The sequence below is a fragment of the Aquarana catesbeiana genome, linkage group LG08 (genome assembly GCF_042186555.1).
Source record: "Aquarana catesbeiana isolate 2022-GZ linkage group LG08, ASM4218655v1, whole genome shotgun sequence".
NCBI classification, from domain to species: Eukaryota; Metazoa; Chordata; class Amphibia; order Anura; family Ranidae; genus Aquarana; species Aquarana catesbeiana.
Window position 1 is genome coordinate 280437732 of NC_133331.1, and position 22568 is coordinate 280460299.

At 43.2% G+C, this 22568-nt stretch overlaps 1 protein-coding gene across 1 annotated transcript in view; it reads right to left on the minus strand.

The window, feature by feature from the left end:
• LOC141106754 (uncharacterized) overlaps positions 1–20588 on the minus strand; it is a 227636-nt gene extending 207048 nt beyond the window's left edge. The window contains exons 1-10 of the mRNA XM_073597681.1: positions 19092–20588; positions 10774–10888; positions 9962–10150; positions 9752–9875; positions 9335–9432; positions 9053–9244; positions 6774–7880; positions 6491–6688; positions 6300–6402; positions 791–1715 (exon numbers count right to left, since the gene is read on the minus strand). Of these exons, the coding sequence (XP_073453782.1) occupies positions 791–1715; positions 6300–6402; positions 6491–6688; positions 6774–7880; positions 9053–9244; positions 9335–9432; positions 9752–9875; positions 9962–10150; positions 10774–10851 (3014 nt within the window). The 5' untranslated portion in view covers positions 10852–10888; positions 19092–20588. The remainder of the gene's footprint in view (positions 1–790; positions 1716–6299; positions 6403–6490; positions 6689–6773; positions 7881–9052; positions 9245–9334; positions 9433–9751; positions 9876–9961; positions 10151–10773; positions 10889–19091) is intronic.
• Between the last annotated feature and the right edge of the window lie 1980 nt (positions 20589–22568).

The window sequence follows — 22568 nt, forward strand, 5'->3', positions numbered from 1 at the left end:
GCGCCGCATTCCGTCTAGCCAACTTAGCGTAGACTTCAAAACAGCCTCAGCACATGAGTCTCTGCCAAAACCACGCCCCCTGACATGTTTTGCCCCGCCCACTAGACTTAATTATAGGGTAGTCATAGCGGGACTACTGAAACACGTCAGGGGGGTGTGACTTTGGCAGGAACTCATGGGCTGAGGTAGTTTTCAAGTCTACAGTAGGTTGGCTGGATGGGAGTGCAGTGTTTCTTTGATTTTATGCATGCATTGCTTCAGGTGAGCACCTTTGGCACCCTGCACCTTTCTCCCTGGTGACTGCAGGAGTTTGGCTTCTCCAGTTTGAGCGGCATTCATAATCTGGCACCATGGTCAAACCATATCTTTATGGAGCTGGCTTTGTACAAAGGGGGCACAGTGATGTCGGAACAGAAAGGGGGCTTCTCCAAACTGTTAGAAATTTCTGTAGCATTATAGTACCCTTAAATGGAAACACTGGAACTCAATCCTTTAGTGGGGTTTCCACATAATTCTGTCTGTATAATGTAACCAACTCCCAGGTGATTGAGCCCACCAGATTCCCAGCACGATTTTGGAGGAAAAACTTTTAAGCTTGAAAGAGGGCATGAAAATGATCACCTGATTTCTAATGGACACAATGTAAGTAAGAGGGACAGCAATGTCAATGCTGCATTGTAATAATGTTCAAAGGGAAGAAAAAAAAAAAAAAAAGGGGCAACCTACATAGTGCTGAGTTTTCTTTCCCCTTCAGATATAGAAGGAACAGATAAAGTGAACGTACTCTTACTCAGAAGTCATATCCTGATACAGGAACGTCTCGTCTTTTGTGGGGACGGAGATAGTAGATGAGGGAGGCTCTCCTAGTGAGCCGTTTTCAACAGTCAGAACGTGAATACGATTGTAGTCCGCATGGACTCTAACATGCCTAGCCAGGTTTGATTTTTGCGTAAAGCCTCTTCCACACTCAGGGCATGAGTATGGCCGATGGCCGCTGTGAATTCTCTCATGTTTGGCAAGATCGTACTTGTCAGTGAAACATTTCCCACACTCCGCGCATGGAAACGGCTTCTGCCCTGCATGAACCCTCTGGTGCCTAATGAGATATTCTCGATGTGGAAAACACTTCCCGCATTCAGGGCATGGATATGGCTTCTCCCCTGTATGAAGTCTTTGGTGTCTGTTGAAGTGTCCCCTCTGAGTAAAACATTTGCCACACTCGTAGCAGAAAAACTCCTTCTCATTGGCGTGGCTCTTCTCGTGATTGGCCAGATGCCCCTTTTCTCCAAAACATTTTCCGCATATGGAACAAGAATAGGGCTTTTCCACCGAGTGACTCCTCTGGTGATTGACAAGGTGCGACTTTTCAACAAAGCATTTCCCGCAATCGGGGCAGGAATGTGGTTTGTCCACTATGTGATCTCGCTGGTGTTTGAAAAGTTTTGCTTTGGCCGTGAAACATTCACCGCACTCAAAGCACATAAACGTTTCACCCCTTCTTCGATATGTACGATTGGAGACTGGAGGTAAATGACCGAGGAAGCTCCCTGCAAGGGTAGAGGGACCAGATGATTGACCCACACCGTGAGGTATTGAATAGAGATTTGCATCAATGCCCGTTTCTTCTAAAGAATCTCTTGTGACATCATCTTCCATTTCACTGTCTGGAAAGATCATGGGACATTTATCCATATTGTCCCCCTTGTATCTTCCATCTGCAGAAAATAAGACATTGAGGGTTAAACAGGAACACAAAGCCAAAAATTGTTATTTTTATTTTGGATATAATAGGAAATGGTTAAAGTGGTCCTAAAGTGTAAAGGTTTTTTTTTTACCTTGAAGTGGGTGTAAACCTCAGACATGAAATATGAACAAAACATATCCCTCTATAGTGTGTACTTGTCTCAATCCAGAGCACTAAGTGTCATTTCTGCTTTCAGCATGAATCAGTTCTGAAAAGTTTTCCTAACACCAAGAGAAAAATGGGGGAAAGCTCAGGATGATTAACAGCCTCAGCTCTGTCCCTCTGTGCTGCGAGAAGTGGTTGTTTCCTTCATTCCAGTCAGCTCTCAGAGATCTCCTCACTGAGGTCTGCAGAGTGTAACTTCAGCTCTATGCCCCCTTTTTTCTGAACTCTCAGACAAGCTTAAAAAATGATGTCCTTTGAACTGCTGTAGGGAAGAGAAGACTACATATAAACAGATGCAACTTATGTAGGAGGATTTGTTTCATCTCTATCACCCGAGGCCCTTTACTTCACTGGGTACAATGCCTTGAAAAAGTATTCATACCCTTTGAAATTTTCCACATTTTGTCATGTTACAACCCAAAATGTAAATTTTGTAATATTTTATTGGGATTTTATGTGATAGACCAACACAAAGTGGCACATAATTGTGAAGTGGAAGGAAAATGATAAATGGTTTTCAATTTTTTTTTTACAAATAAATATACGAAAAGTGTGGCGTGCAATTACAGCTGCAAGTCTTTTTGGGGATGTCTCTATCAGCTTTGCACATCTAGAGAGGGACAGTTTTGCCCATTCGTCTTTGCAAAATAGCTTAAGCTCTGTCAGACTGGATGGCGAGCGCGCCTGAACAGCAATTTTTTAAATCTTGCCACAGATTCTCAATTGGATTTAGGTCTGGACTTTGACTGGGCCATTCTAACACATGAATATGCTTTGATCTAAACCAGTGGTTCTCAACTCCTGTCCTCAGGACCCACTAACAGGCCAGGTTTGCAAGATAACTGAAATACATCACAGGTGATATAATTTGCTGCTCAGTGATTACAGTATTCTAGTCTGCATCTCCTCAACATAATACTTAAAATCTGGCCTGTTAGTGGGTCCTGAGGACAGGAGTTGAGAATCATTGATCTAACCATTCCATTGTAGCTCTGGCTGTATGTTTAGGGTTGTTATCCTGCTGGAAGGTGAACCTCCGCCCCAGTCTCAAGTCTATTGCAGACTCTAAGGTTTTCTTCTAAGATTGCCCTGTTTTTGGCTCCATCCATCTTCCTATCAACTCTGACCAGCTTCCCTGTCCCTGCTGAAGAAAATCAACCCCACAACATGATGCTGCCAACACGTTTCACGGTGGGGATGGTGTGTTCAGGGTGATGTGCAGTGTTAGTTTTCCGCCAAACACCCCGTTTTGCTTTTAGGCTAAAAAGTTTAATTTTGGTCTCATCTGACCAGAGCACCTTCTTCCACATGTTTGCTGTGTCTGTCACATGGCTTTTTGCAAACTGAAAATGGGATGTCTTATGGCTTTCTTTCAACAATGTCTTTCTTCTTGCCACTCTTCCATAAAGGGCAGATTTGTGGAGTGCACAATTAATAGTTGTCCTTTAGACAGATCCTCCCGAGCTGAGCTGTGGATCTCTGTAGCTCCTCCAGAGTTACCATGGGCCTTTTGGCTGCTTCTCTGATGAATGCTCTCCTTGTCCGGCCTGTCAGTTTAGGTGGACGGCCATGTCTTGGTAGGTTTGCAGTTGTGCCATACCCTTTCCATTTCCCGATGATGGATTGAACAGTGCTCCATGAGATGTTCAAAGCTTGGGATATTTTTTTTTTTTTTTATAACCTAACCCTGCTTTAAACTTTTCCACAACTTTATCCCTGACCTGTCTGGTGCGTTCCTTGGCCTTCATGTTGCTGTTTGTTCACTAAGGTTCTCTAACATACCCCTGAGGGCTTCACAGAACAGCTGTATTTATGCTGAGATTAAATTACACACAGGTGAACTCTATTTACTAATTATGTGACGTCTGAAGGCAATTGGTTCCACTAGATTTTAGTTAGGGGTATCAGAGTAAAGGGGGCTGAATACAAATGCACGCCACACTTTTCACATATTTATTTGTAAAAGAATTTGAAAACCATTTCTCATTTTCCTTCCACTTCACAATTATGTGCCACTTTGTGTTGGTAGATCACATAAAATCCCAATAAAATACATTTACATTTTTGGTTGTAATATGACAAAATGTGAAAAATTTTAAGGGGTATGAATACTTTTTATATGGAAGGGTTTACAATCACTTTAATGGAAAAAAAAAAAAAAACACTCCACTACCTATCCTGCAACCCCCCCCATATCTCCGTACACTTACCTGGCCCCTGTCGCCGCTTCAGCACTGTTTTGGCTGAAGCACTGCTTCTCTCACTTCCGGGTCTCACAGGCTCCTACTGATGCCAGTCAAATTGTCAAAGGGAGGGAGCGGGGGAGTGGCTTACCAGCACTGTGTGCATCTTTGGAAGCACACAGCCTGACTCAGAAATGTGCAGATCTCTGTGCTGGGATTGGCCACAGCTGATCAGCAGGTATACAGACAAAATGATTGCTGCTGACAAACTTGTGCTGTGTCCAATTACAGCACAGGTCAGCAGGGGGCACGCGCATGTGCGCCACTAAACCAGGAAGTACACCATGACATACGGGTACGTCGCATTGCCTGGGGCTGTCACCTGTCAGCATTAAATGTACTGCTGGGGGGGCGGCAAAATGGTAAAGCCCATCTTTGGGTAAAAAAATTAACCCCACTTTCTTAAAACCCCACTCTAACCCATCCTGCATGTGTTTTTTTTTTCTCTTTACCTTGTAAAGAAAGATATACTCGCCTATGTCCCCGGTCTGGGACATTTGCTAGCGCCATTTGTGGGTGTAGGGGATGGCTAATTCAGCTCTGGCCAGTCCCCACGAAATATCTTTGCTGCTGATGTCATAGCTGCAGACTCATGAGAGAACCTTGCTGCTGGACAGCTAATAGGAAGTGTCGCATGACATCTTCCATTGGGGACACATGTTCCGGTAACAACTAAGAGGGCTCTTCCCTCAGCTGCCTCTTTAGCACCCGGCATGCTAAGGAGGCACCTGAAGGAAGGAAAATCTGACATCGACATAAGAGAAGAGTAGGTAAGCATTATCATTGCACAACGTATAACCTCTTTTTTTTACTTTAAACCAAAAAATATAAATCAAATTATAGCCTTACAAAATCATCACTCCTCCCATGTAATAGAGATGAGAAGAGGGAGAGGCGTTTAGTAGTCCTAACACACCTTTTTTCCTAGGACAGCTCCTCTAGAGATACTGTCTGTCTGGCAATGTCTTTTTGCTGAGACTCCTGGGATGCTGGGAAGTTCCTTGGACAATTCATTGAATGGTCCTGCCTTGAACGTGGTTTCTCTTGCACTTTTTAACCCTCTGCTCCTCCCATGAACTTCCTGATTTAAGCCATGTCTCTGCACTACCCGTTTGCTAGATTATTGAGCTCTCTACAGCTAATATCTTGCTTTTGTCACTCCTGCTGCAGTCCGTATTCCCCGCCACCACTCATTACTGAACTTCGGCTTTTTCCTCGACTAAGCTTCTGCTTGATCCTAACCTGCAATCACCTGTAATGCCGCGTACACACGATCGGACATTGATCGGACATTCTGACAACAAAATCCATGGATTTTTTCCGACGGATGTTGGCTCAAATTTGTCTTGCATACACAATGTCACACAAAGTTGGTCGGAAATTGCGAACGTCAAGAACGCGGTGACATACAACACGTACAACGAGCCGAGAAAAATGAAGTTTAATAGCCAGTGCTGCTCTTCTGCTTGATTCTGAGCATGCGTGGAACTTTGTGTGTCGGAATTGTGTACACACGATCGGAATTTCCAACAACGGATTTTGTTGTCGGAAAATTTGAGAACCAGATCTCAAATTTTATGCAACGGAAATTCCGATGGAAAATGTCCGATGAAGCCTACACACGGTCGGAATTTCTGATAAAAAGCTCTCATCGAACATTTTCCGTCGGAAAATCCGACCGTGTGTACGGGGCATTACTGACATATGGCTTGTTTACAGACTACACTTCTGCTTAGTCACTACCTGCTATATGTGCTAAGGGCCCCCGGCTTGCTCGCCTCCTGGTGGGGTGATCCTGAGGACTGTGACCTGGTACTAACATGGGCAAAAACACATCACCACAATCAGGAGCTCCAGTGAACACCAGTTAGTGTTTAGACTCTGCACCTTGGTTGAGCCCACAGCATCCGCCAGGGTGACCTGCTTGTGTCCCTACCCTGCTGGTCGGTGGTAGCCTCTCTACTACTATAGCTACTGGTCTCTGAGCCTGCCCTCTGACAGTGACACCATTATAGTCGTAGAGCTTGGGAGAATAGAGGGGGGACTCTTAATGCTCATGGTTTTATAATGGAAGTTCAACAAGCTCATATAGGCCCAATTGTCAGTAGTTCAAAAACTTCTGACCATCTGGTGTATCGGTCACTCACCCGAGCCAATCTCCGAAGGAATTCCCTCTTTAGGCTGTTCCATACCATACATCTTCTCTGGTGCTCCTCTACCTCCAGCTTGATACTGAGAAGACCTTTCTTCCTGCAAAAAAAACAATAAGCATTTTGTCCAATTTTTGGGCTTGAAATGGACACAAGAGCTACACTGCTACCAATGCCATTTTACCTACCTGATATTTTGAAAAGTTCTTGTGATTTTCCAGTGGAGAATCCCAGGAATAAAGAGGACTTCGACATCTCTCCGGTGTGTTTCTGTTGTTGGATCCATCTGTGGAAACGTCCTCTTCTTTACACATCGGGTCTCTCCACAAATACATCTCATCGTCACTCTCCGTCACTTCAACTTTAATATTAAGTAAATGTTTGCCCTGAATGTTAGAAAACAATTATGAGCTAGGGTTTACTAGGCCCATGTACAAGTCATAATGGCGTACTGAACAAAATGTTATCTACCTTTTCATCCTGGAGGACCTTTTGATGTTCCTGTGTGGAATCCCAGTAATCAAGAGGACTGGGACATCTCTTTGGTGTATTTCTAATAACGGATCTTTGTAAGGGAACTTCCCACTCCTTCTGCACATCAGTCCTCAAAAACTTGTTATCTTGTCTCTCTGCGATGTCAGCTTTAAAGTTCAACTGATGCTCATGCTGACGCTTCCTCTGCATTTCCACCCTCAAAAATTTGTCTTCTACTCGCTCCGTGGCTTCACCTTTCATGCTCAACTGATGTTCATGCTTCTCTTTCTGCAGATCAATCCTCAAAATCTTGTTTTCTTCTTTTTCCTTGAGTTCGGCCTTAGCATTCAACTGACAGTCACGATCCTTCTGTACATCAATCTTTAAATATTTGTCTTGTACTCGCTCTGTGGCTTCCGCTTTAACAATCAACTGATGTTCGGGCTTCTCTTTCTGCATATCAATCCTTAAAGTCTTGCTTTCTTCTTTTTCTTTGACTTCGGCTTTAATATTCGACTGACAGTCACAATCCTTCTGTACATCGATCCTCAGGAATTTGTCTTGTGTGCTCGGTGTGACTTCCGCTTTAACATTCAACTGACGTTCATGCTTCTCTTTCTGCCAATCAATCCTCAAACTCTTGTTTTCTTCTTTTCTTTTGACTTTAGCGTTAAAGTTTGACTGACATTCACGCTCCTTCTGTACATCGAACTTCAAAAATTTGTCTTGTAGCCTCTCTCTGGCTTTAGGTTTAATATTCATATGATGATCACGCTTCTCATTCTGCACATCAATCCTCGAAATCTTGTTACCTTCTTTCTCTTTGATTTCAGCTTTATTGTATGACTGACATTCAGGCTCCTTCTGTAGATCAATCCTCAAAAATTTGTTTTGTACCCGCTCTGTGGCTTTATCTTGATAATAGGGCTGATGTTCATGCTGCTTTTTCTGCACATCAATGCTCAAAATCTTGTTTTCTTCTTTCTCTTTGACTTCAGTTTCAACATTTAACCAACATTCACGCTCCTTCTTTACATCAATCCTCAAAAATTTGTCTTCTGCTCTTTCTGTGTTTACAGCTTTATCTTTCAACCGACAGTCACGCTTAATGGCAGAAACAAAACAAAAAGGACCGCTGGTTTGTTAGGCCTTTAGGTAGAACATGAATTATACAGTGGGGATGATTTACTAAAACTGGAGAGTGCTTACAAGGTTTTTTTTTGTCAAAGATGTCATATGACGCCCTTCTGGAATGGGCTGCGTTGCAGCACGATCTGTCACTGGCTGTGACCACCGGACACAGCCAATTACTGATCAGTGTACTGGCCCACTGTTGGTACCCTGCGATCACTGTGACCAATCACATCACAATTGTAAACAATGGATGGCTCCCTTTCATGCCATCCATTGTATAAAATTGTGTTGCTAGCTGTGATTGGTCACAGTTATTACATGGTACAGGGCCGATCGCAGCCCATCTGTACCATACGATTAGCTGTGGCCAATCACAGCTAATCCCAATCATACACATTGACTGAATCTGTTTCATTCAGTAAAAATGGTTGCTTAGATCAGTGAAATTCACTGTATAAGCAACCATAATGTGTAAAAAAAATCCTGATCACTTTCCCACAGTAGTGCAGTGTTACTAAGAAATGTAGCAGAATACACTTTGGCCTAATTTTTTGAAGAACATAGTTACATAGTTAGTCAGGTTAGAAAAAGACACAAGTCCATCTAGTTCAACCAAAAAAAAAAACAAAAAAAACAACAAACACACACACACACACACACACACACACACACACCACTTACAATCCCATATACCCACAGTTGAAAGTGAAAAACCCCAGCAAAGCATGATCCAATTTACTACAGCAGGGAAAAAACTCCGTCCTGATCCCCAGAGAGGCAATCAGATGTTCGATTGAACGATTATTTATTTGCAAAATTGTATAACAAACTAAGAAAAACATGTTTTTTTTTAAATATTCTATCTTTTTTCATTTATTTAACACAAAACAAAAAAAAAAAAAATAGTGGTGATTTAATACCACCAAAAGAAAGCTCCATTTGTGTAAAAAAAAAAAAGATAAGAATTTCATGACCGTACAATTGTCATTCAAAGTGTGACAGCGATGAAAGCCGAAAAATTGGCCTGGGCAGGAAGGGGATGAAAGTTCCCGGTATTGAAGTTAGAAGCTGATTGGTTACTATGCACTGCAGCAGTTTTAGTAAATCAACCACGATCTATAAAAACTCTTGTTTTTCTTTACCTGATCTTCATAGGAGACCTTGTGATCTTTCTGTGCACAATTCCATGAAATAAAAGGATTAAGACATTGCTGTTGTGGTTTATTGCTGTTGGATCCATCTGTAGGAATCTGCTTCTCCTTATGCTGCACAACAGCATTTACACACATTTCCTCTTCTGTCTGTGTGGGTTTCAAATTAGAGACACAATCGCCCTGAGTAATACATAACAGTTATTAATCAGGGTCCACTGGGCCTATGGATAAACCAATACCACACCTGCAATGACTCTTAGTTGCCCTTACCTGAGCCTCCTGAGGGATCTCCTGATGTTCCTGTGTGGAGTCCCGGGAATACAGAGGACGGGGACATCTCTCTGGGGGATTTCTGTTACTGGATCCATCTGTAGGAAACACACACACTGACTGAATACATTGTTTCTATGTCTTGATATCAGAGGATGTGTGCATCTAGATCAGTGTTTCTCAATTCCAGTCCTCAAGGCGCCCCAACAGGTCATGTTTTCAGGATTTCCCTCAGATGAAACAGCTGTGGCAATTACTAAGGCAGTGAAACTGATCAAATCACCTGTGCAAAATAATGGAAATCCTGAAAGCATGACCTGTTGGGGCGCCTTGAGGACTGGAGTTGAGAAACACTGATCTAGATGAATCCTCAATAAATACTCTTCTCTCCTTTACAAGAAATGCGTCTCCTCTTACCCGGTGATGTGAGGGACGGCCGGTTCTCCATCATGATGTCCTTGTAGAGATCCTTGTGTCCTTCTATATACTCCCACTCCTCAATGGAGAAATAGACAGTGACATCCTGACACCTTATAGGAACCTGACACACACAATGATACAGTCACCATCCAGACACATCCCTTGTCTGTTACTGGATAATGTCCCAGAATTCCCGCCACAGCTCACCTCTCCTGTCAGCAGCTCAATGATCTTCTGAGTGACTGCTAGAATCCTCTTATCGTTTATCTCAGATATTAGTGAGTGAGTTGGAGGTTCCATCTTTGGGCTCTGTTTTCTGCTACATTTTTGTGACACACTGAGAGGTCTGTTGGGCATCACTTGATCACCAGATATCTTCTTCGCTATAATGCATTCCTGTATTTTAGACATAAATATAAATATCACTACACACAGAAAATAATGTTCATTCTATTGTAAATGAATGTAGCTTCTTGTTACTGGAAGTTCTAAGAATCCTCCTCACCTCTCTGGCCAGGTCTGTTTTATTAATAGAGATAAATGTCACATGACCCTCCCAGAATCCTCCTCACCTCTCTGGTCAAGTCTGTGTTTTATTAAAGTGGAAATCTGGGCTCTACCTAAGCCGAAAGCTGTGTATACCTACTTATTATCAGGGCGCTCTGGTCTGGTCACGTGATCTCCCCATCGGCTGGCTTCATAGGAGAGAAGAGGGGATCGCTAACAACGGCCAGAATGCCTGAGCAGTGATGTCACCCATAGACTTATTATGGGCCATACGTTGTCAGCTGTCTCTCCTCTACCCTGAAGCCACTGCTGGGAGTCAATCAAGTCCCTGGACTGGCACGCCCAAAGAATAGGCAAGTATAAGCATCTTCCTTCAACAGGGTAGTTAGAATAGGTGTTAGAAGGGGGGTGGGAGCAGTTTTAGGCTTAGTTAGGTAGAACCTGGACTTCCACTTTACAGTATTATTATTAGAGATTAGTGATGTCATGTGAATGCCCAGAATCCTCCTTACCTCTCCAATTAGCAGGTAGATGATCTCCAGGGTGAGGTCCAAAATCCTTTCAGTCATGCAACTCCTGCTTTTCTCCATTTCGGAGCTGCCTTGGCTGAACTGCTAAGACAACAACCTGGAAGAAGAGGCAAACATAAATATAGACCCATGTAGATGTCTATATATAATAGAGCTAGGTGGGACTTTAATTGAAGCATAACTGCAAAGTAGATATGCAAGGACATGTCTGATAGTTCTTTATCTAAATACAAGATTGGGGATAAAAACTGTAGCAAATATAAAAAATTAATAACAATAGTAGTTAAATATCTTGTATTTCATATATATACACACATATATTACAACATAATCCATGGGTAATGTGGATATATTAGCATGAGGTATACAATAACAGTACTGGTTAAATAACTTGTATTTCATATATATATATATATATATATATATATATATATATATATATATATATATATATATATATATATATATATATATATATATATATATATATATATATATATATATATATATATACATACACATACATATACACACACACACACACACACACATTTGTTACAACAAAGTCTATGGGTAATAGGCATATTGGCATGAGGTATACATTTTTGAAAAAATACCATGGATCTTAAATTGATTAAGAAATAAAGTGTTGTAGATAGGATACAAAATCCAGGGAGAATTCAGACATGAGCTTGCAAGTGGTTACATGTAAGTGCTCTATGCGTTTTGTGGAATTATATCCACTCATCAGGAGCAATTCCAGAGTTAAAATATCTATAGGAAGACAAATGAATACAGGGGGGTCAGCCAAGATAGCACAGAGGCAAAAAAGGGGGGGGGAGAGGGAGAAACATAACTTCCCCAAACATTCTTACCTATAAAAGGACTGGTACTGAAAGGTAAAATATTGACAATTGAGGGCACCGTAGGAAATGGGTCTCCACTGGAGCTGAGGCAAAAGTATCCTTGACCACACACCGCCACAGCAGCTTGAGGGTAACACATATAGGGGACTGTAAACTCCAAGGTAATATGTATGGCGTGTTCCAGAGGACAACTGTGTAAGAATATAATGTGTATGATGTAAGTATGTAGACATGTCTGCATAAAGGCAGATCAATGAAGTACAGCCTAGGAGTGTAGAGTAAAGGAATAAGATCAGTGAATAGAGGAAGCCATAAGGCTAAGCCAAGTGTACGTGATAAGGTCATGATAGTAGAAATTAGGACCAGTGTAGAAGGTGAAGAAAGAAAAAAGAAAAAACAAAAGCAAATACAAGTAAAGCAACCTAAAATTATCTGACTGGAGGTAAGTAATGGCAACCAAGGTGAATAAGAACTCAAAAGTGCAGGGAAAAGCTAGACAGGCGTGTACTGCTATGGCAGTGGATGGCCGCAGGGTACTGCCAACATCACGCTGCAGAGTCAGAGGGGATGCGGCACAAGCGACCAAACAGCCAATAGCGTGCGGCAGTTGGCTCAAACCTCCCTCGTGGAAAATGCAGATGGAAAGTCAGCACGCCGATGCACGGCGCCACAGAGTGACGTCATGCGCTCGGAGAGTGAGGCGTGGTGTCGATGTGCAGGGGGACCCGCCCACGACGCCGCGCCCCAAGGCGAGGGGAGGAGGGAGGGCCCCAAAGCACATTGCAGCTCCGGAGGAGGAGACAACCACGGAGGCCAAATCAATAGGGAAAGATAAAATAAACAAAATGGTAGCTAGGGTACAGGCTGAATCCCAACGATGTCATTAAAACTAAAGAATAAAATGGATGCTACTGCAGAAAAATGCTTCCATCCCTTAAAACATAGAACGAAGAGAGAGGGAGGGGAATTTGGGACTTTAAATGAGGCGATGAATGTGTAGATTCATCCGCCTCCATCCCTAATACTGTGTATAATAGAGCTAGGTGGGACTTTAATTGAAGCATAACTGAAAAATAGATATGCAAGGACATGTCTGATAGTTCTTTATCTAAATACAAGATTGGGGATAAAAACTGTAGCAAATATAAAAAATTTAAATATCTTGTATATATATATATATATATACATATACATATACATACACACACACACACACACACACACACACACACACACACATATATTACAACATAATCCATGGGTAATGGATATATTGGCATGAGGTATACAATAACAGTACTGGTTAAATAACGTGTATTTCATATATATATATATATATATATATATATATATATACACACACACACATTCGTTACAACAAAGTCTATGGGTAATAGGCATATTGGCATGAGGTATACATTTTTTAAAAAATACCATAGATTTTAAATTGATTAAGAAATAAAGTGTTGTAGATAGGATACAAAATATGGGGAGAATTCAGACATGAGCTTGCAAGTGGTAGCATGTAAGTGCTCTACGCGTTTTGTGGAATTATATCCACTCATCAGGAGCAATTCCAGAGTTAAAATATCTATAGGAAGACAAATGAATACAGGGGGGTCAGCCAAGATAGCACAGAGGCAAAAAGGGGGGAAGAGGGAGAAACATAACTTCCCCAAACATTCTTACCTATAAAAGGACTGGTACTGAAAGGTAAAATATTGACAATTGAGGGCACCATAGGAAATGGGTCTCCACTGGAGCTGAGGCAAAAGTATCCTTGACCACACACCGCCACTATTGACAATTGAGGGCACCGTAGGAAATGGGTCTCCACCGGAGCTGAGGCAAAAGTATACTTGACCACACACCGCCACAATTGACAATTGAGGGCACCGTAGGAAATGGGTCTCCACCGGAGCTGAGGCAAAAGTATCCTTGACCACACACCGCCACGTATGTAGATGTCTAACTTGGCACACCCTCCAAGTAAGTTAATGTTTGAAAACATTTGACCAAAGCATTTCAAAGCTAAGGAGCAAAGGTAAGCTTTTCAAACAATCTTAACAATATATCCCCAAAACCTTATATAAATTCACAAAAGAATTCTACTAAAAAAACAACAAAAAAAAAAAAAACCTATCCTGTGACATTGAGGTGGCTTTGATCGATTTTCACCCCACTTCCATCATTGGATCGTGGTTGAAAGCTAATTTGCAACCCACCCAGCAAAAGTGCCTACTGTATGGCTAGCATAAGATCTATAAGCAAAAAAAAAGGTAGAAAGAAATGGAGGCCGTGGGAAAAAAAACAAACAGAGGAAGAGAAACTGAAAGAGAAAAGTAAGAAGACAAACAAACAGTTGCTTCTGAATATGTATTGTGTTTTTTGGGAAATCTGAAGGTCATCACAGCAATTAAACCCTACCACTTGGTATAGGCTGGGCTTGCATCGGCCAAAACAGAGTCTACTATGTCGACATACTCTAAAGACAACACAAGAAAATGTATTAAATAAACTCAGCTACACTTCAGAAGCAAAGCTTGCTAAGAGAGGCAAAAACAGAGCCAAGAACCCCATCTGGCTCCATGTCAACAGAACCAGTGGAAATTTGAGATAAGTACTTTCCTTTGGAATCATGGATCTAGAGCTCTGGGAAGGAGATATACTGTTAATGTTGCACACCACTTGATCAGCAGGTCACTACTCTTCCATCTTACTAGAAAAAACTCTACATTAGCATTATTATACAAAAGCATGTACTCTAATTTGCTTGCACAATCCAATCACTTGTCACAGTGACCTGGTGCACCCCAGACACCCTCAAACCTGGAATGGGTGCGACATGCAACCATCAACTTTGCTACATGGCACACCTTCCCCCACCCCCTCTCTCTATCACGCAATCCAAGAGAAGCACCACTTCTTAGGCTACTAAGGCGACTACAGTCTACTGTGGGGTGTCAAGAACATATGCAATCACTAACCCAGAGTCAAGACTTGCATTTTATATACAAATTGGGTCGGTACCACCAACCCAACAGTTGAGGGTTCTGGACCTTTGGTGAACAGTATTGGTTTGGATATATTTATATGCATAAAGCGGTATCCTACCTCCTATAATCTAGACAAGGGGTCTCCAAACTTTTCTAAACAGACTTTAGGGTGGCCAGACTGTGGCCATTGGGAGTAGAAATTGTCCTGGCATCAGTGGGCGAAAACAATGCCTCTTTGGTATTAGAGGGAGGAATAGTGCCCCATTGTTGGTGTCAGTGGGATTAATAGTGCCCCATCATTGGTTTTAGTGTGAGGAAGAGTGCCACATCATTTGCATCAGTGGGAGGAATAGTACCTCATTGTTGGTGTCAGTCTGAGGAATAGTGCCCCATCATTAGCATTAGTGGGAGGAATAGTACCCCATTGTTGGTGTCAGTTTGAAGAATAGTGCCCCATCATTGGCATCAATGGGATAAATTGTGTCCCATTGTTGGTGTAAGTTTGAGGAATAGTGCACCATCATTGGCATCACTGGGAGAAATAGTGCCCCGTTGCTGGTGTCAGTTTGAGGAATAGGGCCCTATCATTGGCGTCAATGGGAGAAATAGTGTCCCATTGTTGATGCCAGTAGCAGGAATATTACCCCATTGTGTCAGTGAGAGGAATAGTGTCTTGTATTTGTGAAAGAAAAAGTGCCCCAAGGGCCGAATAAAGGCAAGCAAGGGGATGCATCCAACCCCCATGGCCACAGTATGGAGACCACTGATCTAGACGTCTATTTCAAAGGGTGAGCACATTTCCAACAGTTTGAGTGGAGGTCTTCATGTAAACAATATAATATTGGAAGGTGGTACGATATTACAGACTTTGAAAGTATGTGGATGCACGCAAAAACGCTTTATTTTTATTTTTTTGAAGAGCACTACTATTATATATATTATTTCTGTGGGACTTCATTAGTGACTTTTTATTTAGTGAAATTTAAGAACCCCCCATATTATAAGTTCCTCAAAAGTTAAGAGTATCTACCAAACCATTGTAGTGCCAGCTATCTTCTAGAAAAGAGACGTTACACAAAACCTTTTCCCAATGGGCTCCAGTTAAAGAGCTTCTCCTCTCTTCTTCTTCATGACAGGCAAACATGAATCTCAATACAAACATCTGGAAGCCATAATGTATAAGAAACATGTCTTTTTTACAGCTAGTAGAACATTCCATCATGAGATGTGTCCAGTTAACGGTAGATGATATCTTGAGCTCAATAGCTATACAGACTCTGCCAACTCCTGTTCTTTTGCTGGATCTGTAGCACACCCTTAGACGCCCTGGTACCAGCACTAGATCATAGTAACTCAGCCAATTAATCCAAGCAATAGCAAAGCAACTCAGCTAGTGTAGCTCGCTGGGTACATAGGAAATTGAGGCACATGGATGGTAGTAGAAACTTAAAACAATGTAGACTAAGCTCAGGGGCAAGTTCCCAGTTTCTCCTCCAACAATTCCTTGAACACTTGGACCTGGCTATGACCAACACTAAATAATAATAATAAAAAACCAACTCAGCGCTGACACATAAACAATATAAAATAAATGCAAGCAAGCACAAAGGCAAATTCAACAAAAAACCTCAAATGACATATGGATAATAAGAGTGCTGTGCAAATAAATTGTCCATTCAATAAATATAAATAGGAGATGAGATCACCAGTGGATAATCAAACGCCTAGGGTAAAATCAGAGGTGACTATAATCCCTTCACCATATATGGATGGCCCCTCACCTGCAATCTTCGACCTGAAACAGGTCACACAGCATAAAAACCATACACAAGGTAAGCTGAAACAGGCGATAATTACTTCTCATAAAGTGCTCCCAGTCTCATCAGATGGCATGGATGGAATATGTAAATAAAGCATAGACAATATAGTGCTCTCCGCATATACTTTAATGTTAAAATAAGAATGAAAGTAGTGCACTCACAAATCCGAGCACTCAGAACCGAGTGGCGGCTGGATGGCGTGTGATCTATACAGGCTGTCACCCGCGGCTGTCAGCCTGTATACGATCACACGCCATCCAGCCAGCACTCGGTTCTGAGTGCTCGGATTTGTGAGTGCACTACTTTCATTCTTATTTTAACATTAAAGTATATGCGGAGAGCACTATATTGTCTATGCTTTATTTACATATTCCATCCATGCCATCTGATGAGACTGGGAGCACTTTATGAGAAGTAATTATCGCCTGTTTCAGCTTACCTTGTGTATGGTTTTTATGCTGTGTGACCTGTTTCAGGTCGAAGATTGCAGGTGAGGGGCCATCCATATATGGTGAAGGGATTATAGTCACCTCTGATTTTACCCTAGGCGTTTGACTATCCACTGGTGATCTCATCTCCTATTTATATTTATTGAATGGACAATTTATTTGAGCGGCACTCTTATTATCCATATGACCAACACTGACACTCTTTTTCTAGGTGTAATAAACCATCCCTATCAGTACTGGTGTTTCTCCATGCTGATGGAACCCGCCTCCACAATCCATGTGGCCCAGCATTGTGCACTTGCTCCTGAAAGCACTAAATGGGCTATTTATTAAAAGGTCAGTTTGACAAGTTTCTTAACTTCAGTAAAATATATATGTTTCTCGGGTAATTGAGATTCTGAGCTTTCTAAAACAAATTTTCACCCACAATCTTTCAAAACTAATTACCAGAATTGGAACTTTACCCATTACATTTGAGGAGCACGACTCAAAAGACGTACATGAATCTAATATGGATTTATACTCTGTGAGACATGGTTTTCCTTTTTTAATGTGACCTTGTCAGGGTAGCTAAAAAAAAAAAAAAAAATCCAAAAAGAAGATGTCCCTACAATTGTAGAGCTTTATACTCACTTTCTCAGCCCGTAACTTCCCTCCACCATCTCGTAACTCCTACCCAACCCCCTTCATCGGCCCATGGGTCCTACCTCTCCCCCATTAGTCTATGGCTCCTAACCAACCCCCATCATTAGCTCATGGCTCCTACCTCCCCTCTTTCAGCCCATGGCTCCTACCCAACCTCATTTAGCCAATTGGCGTCTACCCAAGCCCCTTCATCAGCCCATGGCTCCTACCCAACCCCCTTCATCAGTCCATGGCTCCTACCCAACCCCCTTCATCAGTCCATGGCTCCTACCCAACCCCCTTCATCAGTCCATGGCTCCTACCCAACCCCCTTCATCAGTCCATGGCTCCTACCCAACCCCCTTCATCAGTCCATGGCTCCTACCCAACCCCCTTCATCAGTCCATGGCTCCTACCCAACCCTCTTCACCAGTTCATGGCTCCTACCCAACCCCCTTTATCAGTCCACAGCTCCTATATCCCCTCTATCAGCCCATACCTCATACCCAACCCCCCCTCCACCAGCCCGTGACTCCTATCCCCTCTCCAGTAGCTTGTGACTCCCAGCTCCCTTCCATCAGCCCAGGTCACCTACCCACCACCTTCTTCATCAGCCCATGACTCATAACCCACTCTATGAGCCTGTGAATACTACACCCCCCCCCCCCCAATCAGCTCTCTTATATCCTCTCCCCCTTTTCCCTCATCCGTGCGTGATACCAACCTCTGCTTTGTGACCCTGTGTCCTATACCTCGCCTTCATCAGCCTGTGAATCGAACCCTCCCTCCCCTCCTTCCATCAGCCCATCTCTCCTACCCACCCCCCCTCTTCTTCAGTTCATGAACTCTACCTCACCCTCAATCAGTCCATGTCTCCTTCAACCCCCCCCCCCCCCCCCCCCCATCAGTCCATGACTCCCACCTATCCTCCATCAGCCCATGTCTCCTATATCCTCCCTCCCCCAATGTCATCAGCTCACGACTCCAACCTCTGCTCCATGAGCCTGTGTATCCTACCTCACCTTCCTCAGCCCAAGACTCCTACCCTCCCCACCTTTCCATCAGCCCATGTCTTCTACCCATCCACCTCTTCCTCAGTTCATGAATTCCACCTCCCCTCCATCAGTGCACATCCCCTACAAACCCAGAGCCCCCCACCTTCATAAGCCCACAACTCTCACCTTCCCTCTATCAGCCCATGAGTGCTACCTAACCCCTCCCCTTTCACCAGCCCAAGACTCTTACCTTCCTTCCATCAGCCTAGGTCTCCTATATCAGAGCATGACTCCTACCTCTGCTCCATGAGCCTGTGTCTCCTACCTCACATACCCTCCAGTGTTTTAGGCTCATCAGGTTATTCCCTAGTTTGAGGACTGTGCTTATCTCCAACTGTGCCCTTGGTGTCTCTTGGGGGGCTTGTCACCAAAGCGTCTGTGTCCCCCCCCTCCACCCCCAGGGTGAACTCCGTGGACCGCTGGGTGACTCTGTCCAGCTTGCCATTTTGAATACATTTGAAAGACCTGCTTTGTTTGTTTATTTACTTACCTGTTACATTACCATACATATGTGGAAGTTTCCTGCAACTATCAAACAAGCGTAAGTCCGGAATGTGAGGTCATGGGGGGGGGGGTTTATGTTTCTGTTCCCTTTTTTTTGGTCTTTCTAATCCCTTTGCATTTCTCTCCAGATATCCTTCTGTACCTCTCCTGAGGAAGCATGTTTTTTTCTCTCGAAACACGTAGAGAAAATAAGCACATATCATCTATGTTGATGCAAGGTTTTTAATTCGGACTTTCTTAATGCTATACATGTATGCACTTCACTGTTGGTAAACCTATATGACAGTAGGTTTTTAATGCATGTAATATTCTGGTTTTGGATTAATATATTTTCTTATATATTTTACACTTTTGGGATGTGACTCATTAAAGTCCTGTGGGCCTTGAACTGTGGTTGTGCTCACATACCCTCCCCCCTTTCCATCAAACCATGTCTCCTAACCACGCCCCTTATCTTCATTGCATGACTTTAGCTCCCCTCCATCAGTCAATGTCCCATGTCTCCTACAAACCCAACCTTCCCCCCTCATTTTCATCAGCCCATGACTACCACCTGCTCTCCATCAGCCCATGTCTCCTACCCCCTACATCAGCCTTTAAAACGGAGCTCCAGGCTCTTTCAGAAAATATTAAGTCAGCAGCTACAAATACTGTAGCTGCTGACTTTTAATATTAGGACATTTAACTGTCCATGAATCCAGCGGTGTCTTCACCAGAGCCAATTTTTCAATCGGTTATCGGGTGCTGCCGCCACCATCTCGGGTAAGGGAAACCAGCAGTAAAGCCTTGCGGCTTCACAGCCGGTTCTCTACTGCGCATGCACGAAGCGCGCTGTGCTTTGTGAATGGCCTGGCGACGGGGGAAGGTGGAGGGGGGCTTTGCCACGGCAAAGTCAGCCGGAAGTGGGAGTGGGTACCTGTCAAAACAAGGTAACTGCTCCCCCCTGAAGGGAAGCAACTGTGGCAGCGAGGGGGGGGGGATTTACATAAGCGGAGCTTGCCTTTTAGGGTGGAGCACTGCTTTAAATTGTCCCCAGCACCGACACAAGTGTTTTATAGAGCCAGTGTAAGATGAATTACAGACTAGTTCCATCTAACAGTTGCGTTTGTGCTGGGGAATTGTTTGGTTTCCTTCCATCTGGTCTCCTTTAGATTTTTCTCCAGCAACATCTCCTCATAGTGGTACTCTTGCTCATTATAGGAACTTTTCTTAAAGAATTTTTATATGGTTTACGGTTTGATATGGTTATTGGTGCAAGTTTGCTACCCTAAGCTTGGCGCCATCACCACTACTTTCCTATTCTAATTCCCTCTATACAGCTTCTGTCAATCTCTTTGGTATTTGATGTCTGTGTCCCCTCCGCGTAGTTTAGTTCCATCCTCCGGCCTCTATGTGGAGACCTGTAGTGACCCAGGTTGCAGGACGAAACCGTGGGGTACGGCTGGGACAACAGATGTCTGACACTCCCGGGAGAGTCAAAAACTGAAGAACCTGAGGCAGGCCACAGGGGCCGCTGGGGTGGGGAATACAATGGACCTTCTTGTCTTCTTTTAGGACTCTTTGCTTCCTTTACAGGATTCTTCACCAATATCTTTCGATATTTTTCTCAGATATCCCCTCTCCCATTAGCAGGTCCATCCTTCACACTCAAAGGCCACGTCATCCTCCTCCAGCCTGAAGAACAAAGTTTTGTGAATAAAAGGGAAGAAGTGCGGCGTAGTCCGATCGCAACTCTGCAAAGTCAGAGGTAATTTAATGGAATCACTTCACGACCGCTCTATAAATAGGCACAGGATGCGGATGAGCGCACGGCGGAGAGCTGGTAGCTACAAACCTCGGGCAGGATAACTTGAGGTACCTAAAAACAGAAAGGAGCCTCCTATTGGGCTCCCTAGTGGCCCCATAGGTACCTAACTGCCCCCCACCACAGTGCCTACTGCCCCCCCCCCCCCCCCCCCTCCCTGTGTGCAAATCACATGACCCCCCCTCCCCTCATTCACCAGTCCCCAGAAAGTACTGGGCCTCCCTTCTCCCCTCCACATCCAATAATAAGAAGATATTATTACCTCCACCTCAGTGTGCAGACACTCTCCAGCCCAACACCCACCTACCTGGAGGATTCCAGCATTGCTAAAGCCCCTCCCCTCCGCAGACTATAGGCTACAACAAAATGGCCGACGACCTTCCAGAGCTCACGGCTTTTAAACAAACACAGACGGCTTGCTCCTTTTATACGTAACGTTTGCAACGGATGCCGTCATGAAAAAGCAGCTCTGCGCCAGCTCTTTATAGTTTCATACGGAAAGTCAACAAAAGGAGACGTTTGTGCTCAATGAAAATGGCCGCCGCCCCCCTATACCGAGGACACTTTCTCCCCTACACTTGCTCAGACTAGCCCTCTAGTGATTGTTCTGGGTCAGCGAGCAGGTGGAATGTTGCAGGAAGCTGAGCGGAGTGAGACTGACAGCGGAGGGGATGGGCTTTACCTAATTGGTCAGCGAAACGTCACTTCCGTTACACATTCTGACGGGACGCCAAATCTAACGAAATACCTGCCCCGCGTCACTATAGCAACCAAGAAGCGGCTGGGTGGTAGTGGAACGCACGTACCGGAAATACGGATTTCAAAGACCGGAAATGTCTCTACCTGAACAATAATAATATACTACAATAATATATAAATAAGATATTAATAATAAATATTTATTTAATAATAATACATTCATTTAAATATAACAATTACCGATTTTTATTTATAATGAATGATATAATAAAGCAAATAAACAATATAATGAAAAAATTACTAATTATTAAGGTAACCACATAAACAAAGTGACACATAATGACAACTATATAATATTTAATAATACCCAATACTGTATATGTACATGTATATGTATATGTACAATGTATATGACGACCAGGCCTCTTCTGACACTTTTTGTTTACAAGTAAAAATCAGTATTTATTGCTAGAAAATTATGTAGAACCCCCAAACAATATATATAGCAGAAGCCTTAGAGAATAAAATGGTGGATGTTGCAATTTCGTATGTCACACGGTATTCGTGCAGGGTTTTTTTTTAACACAATTGTATTTTTTTTTAGAAAGGATATATGTAGCACCCTGATGTTTAGGGAGGGTTACTAGTAAATGTAGTGGTCAAGTGATAGTTGCCTTGACCAAATTGATAGGAAGTCAATTGTTTTCACCCTAATTCTGGAATTGCTGTACTTCTCTCTTCTGTCACTAGATGGCCGGGTATCTGGTGGCATTGGATAAAAAACAAGGGCATTGCAAGGACAGATTAGGAATGAATGGGGTGTCTCAACCAATGAGGGGAAGCTGTCGCCACTAAGGGACCATCCACTTTACTACCAGGGGCCACTGTGAGTAGCTGAAGCAAGTACCAGAGCAGGATTCTCACCAACCGGGGATGGTGAAGAATTGGGAAACTTCAGCA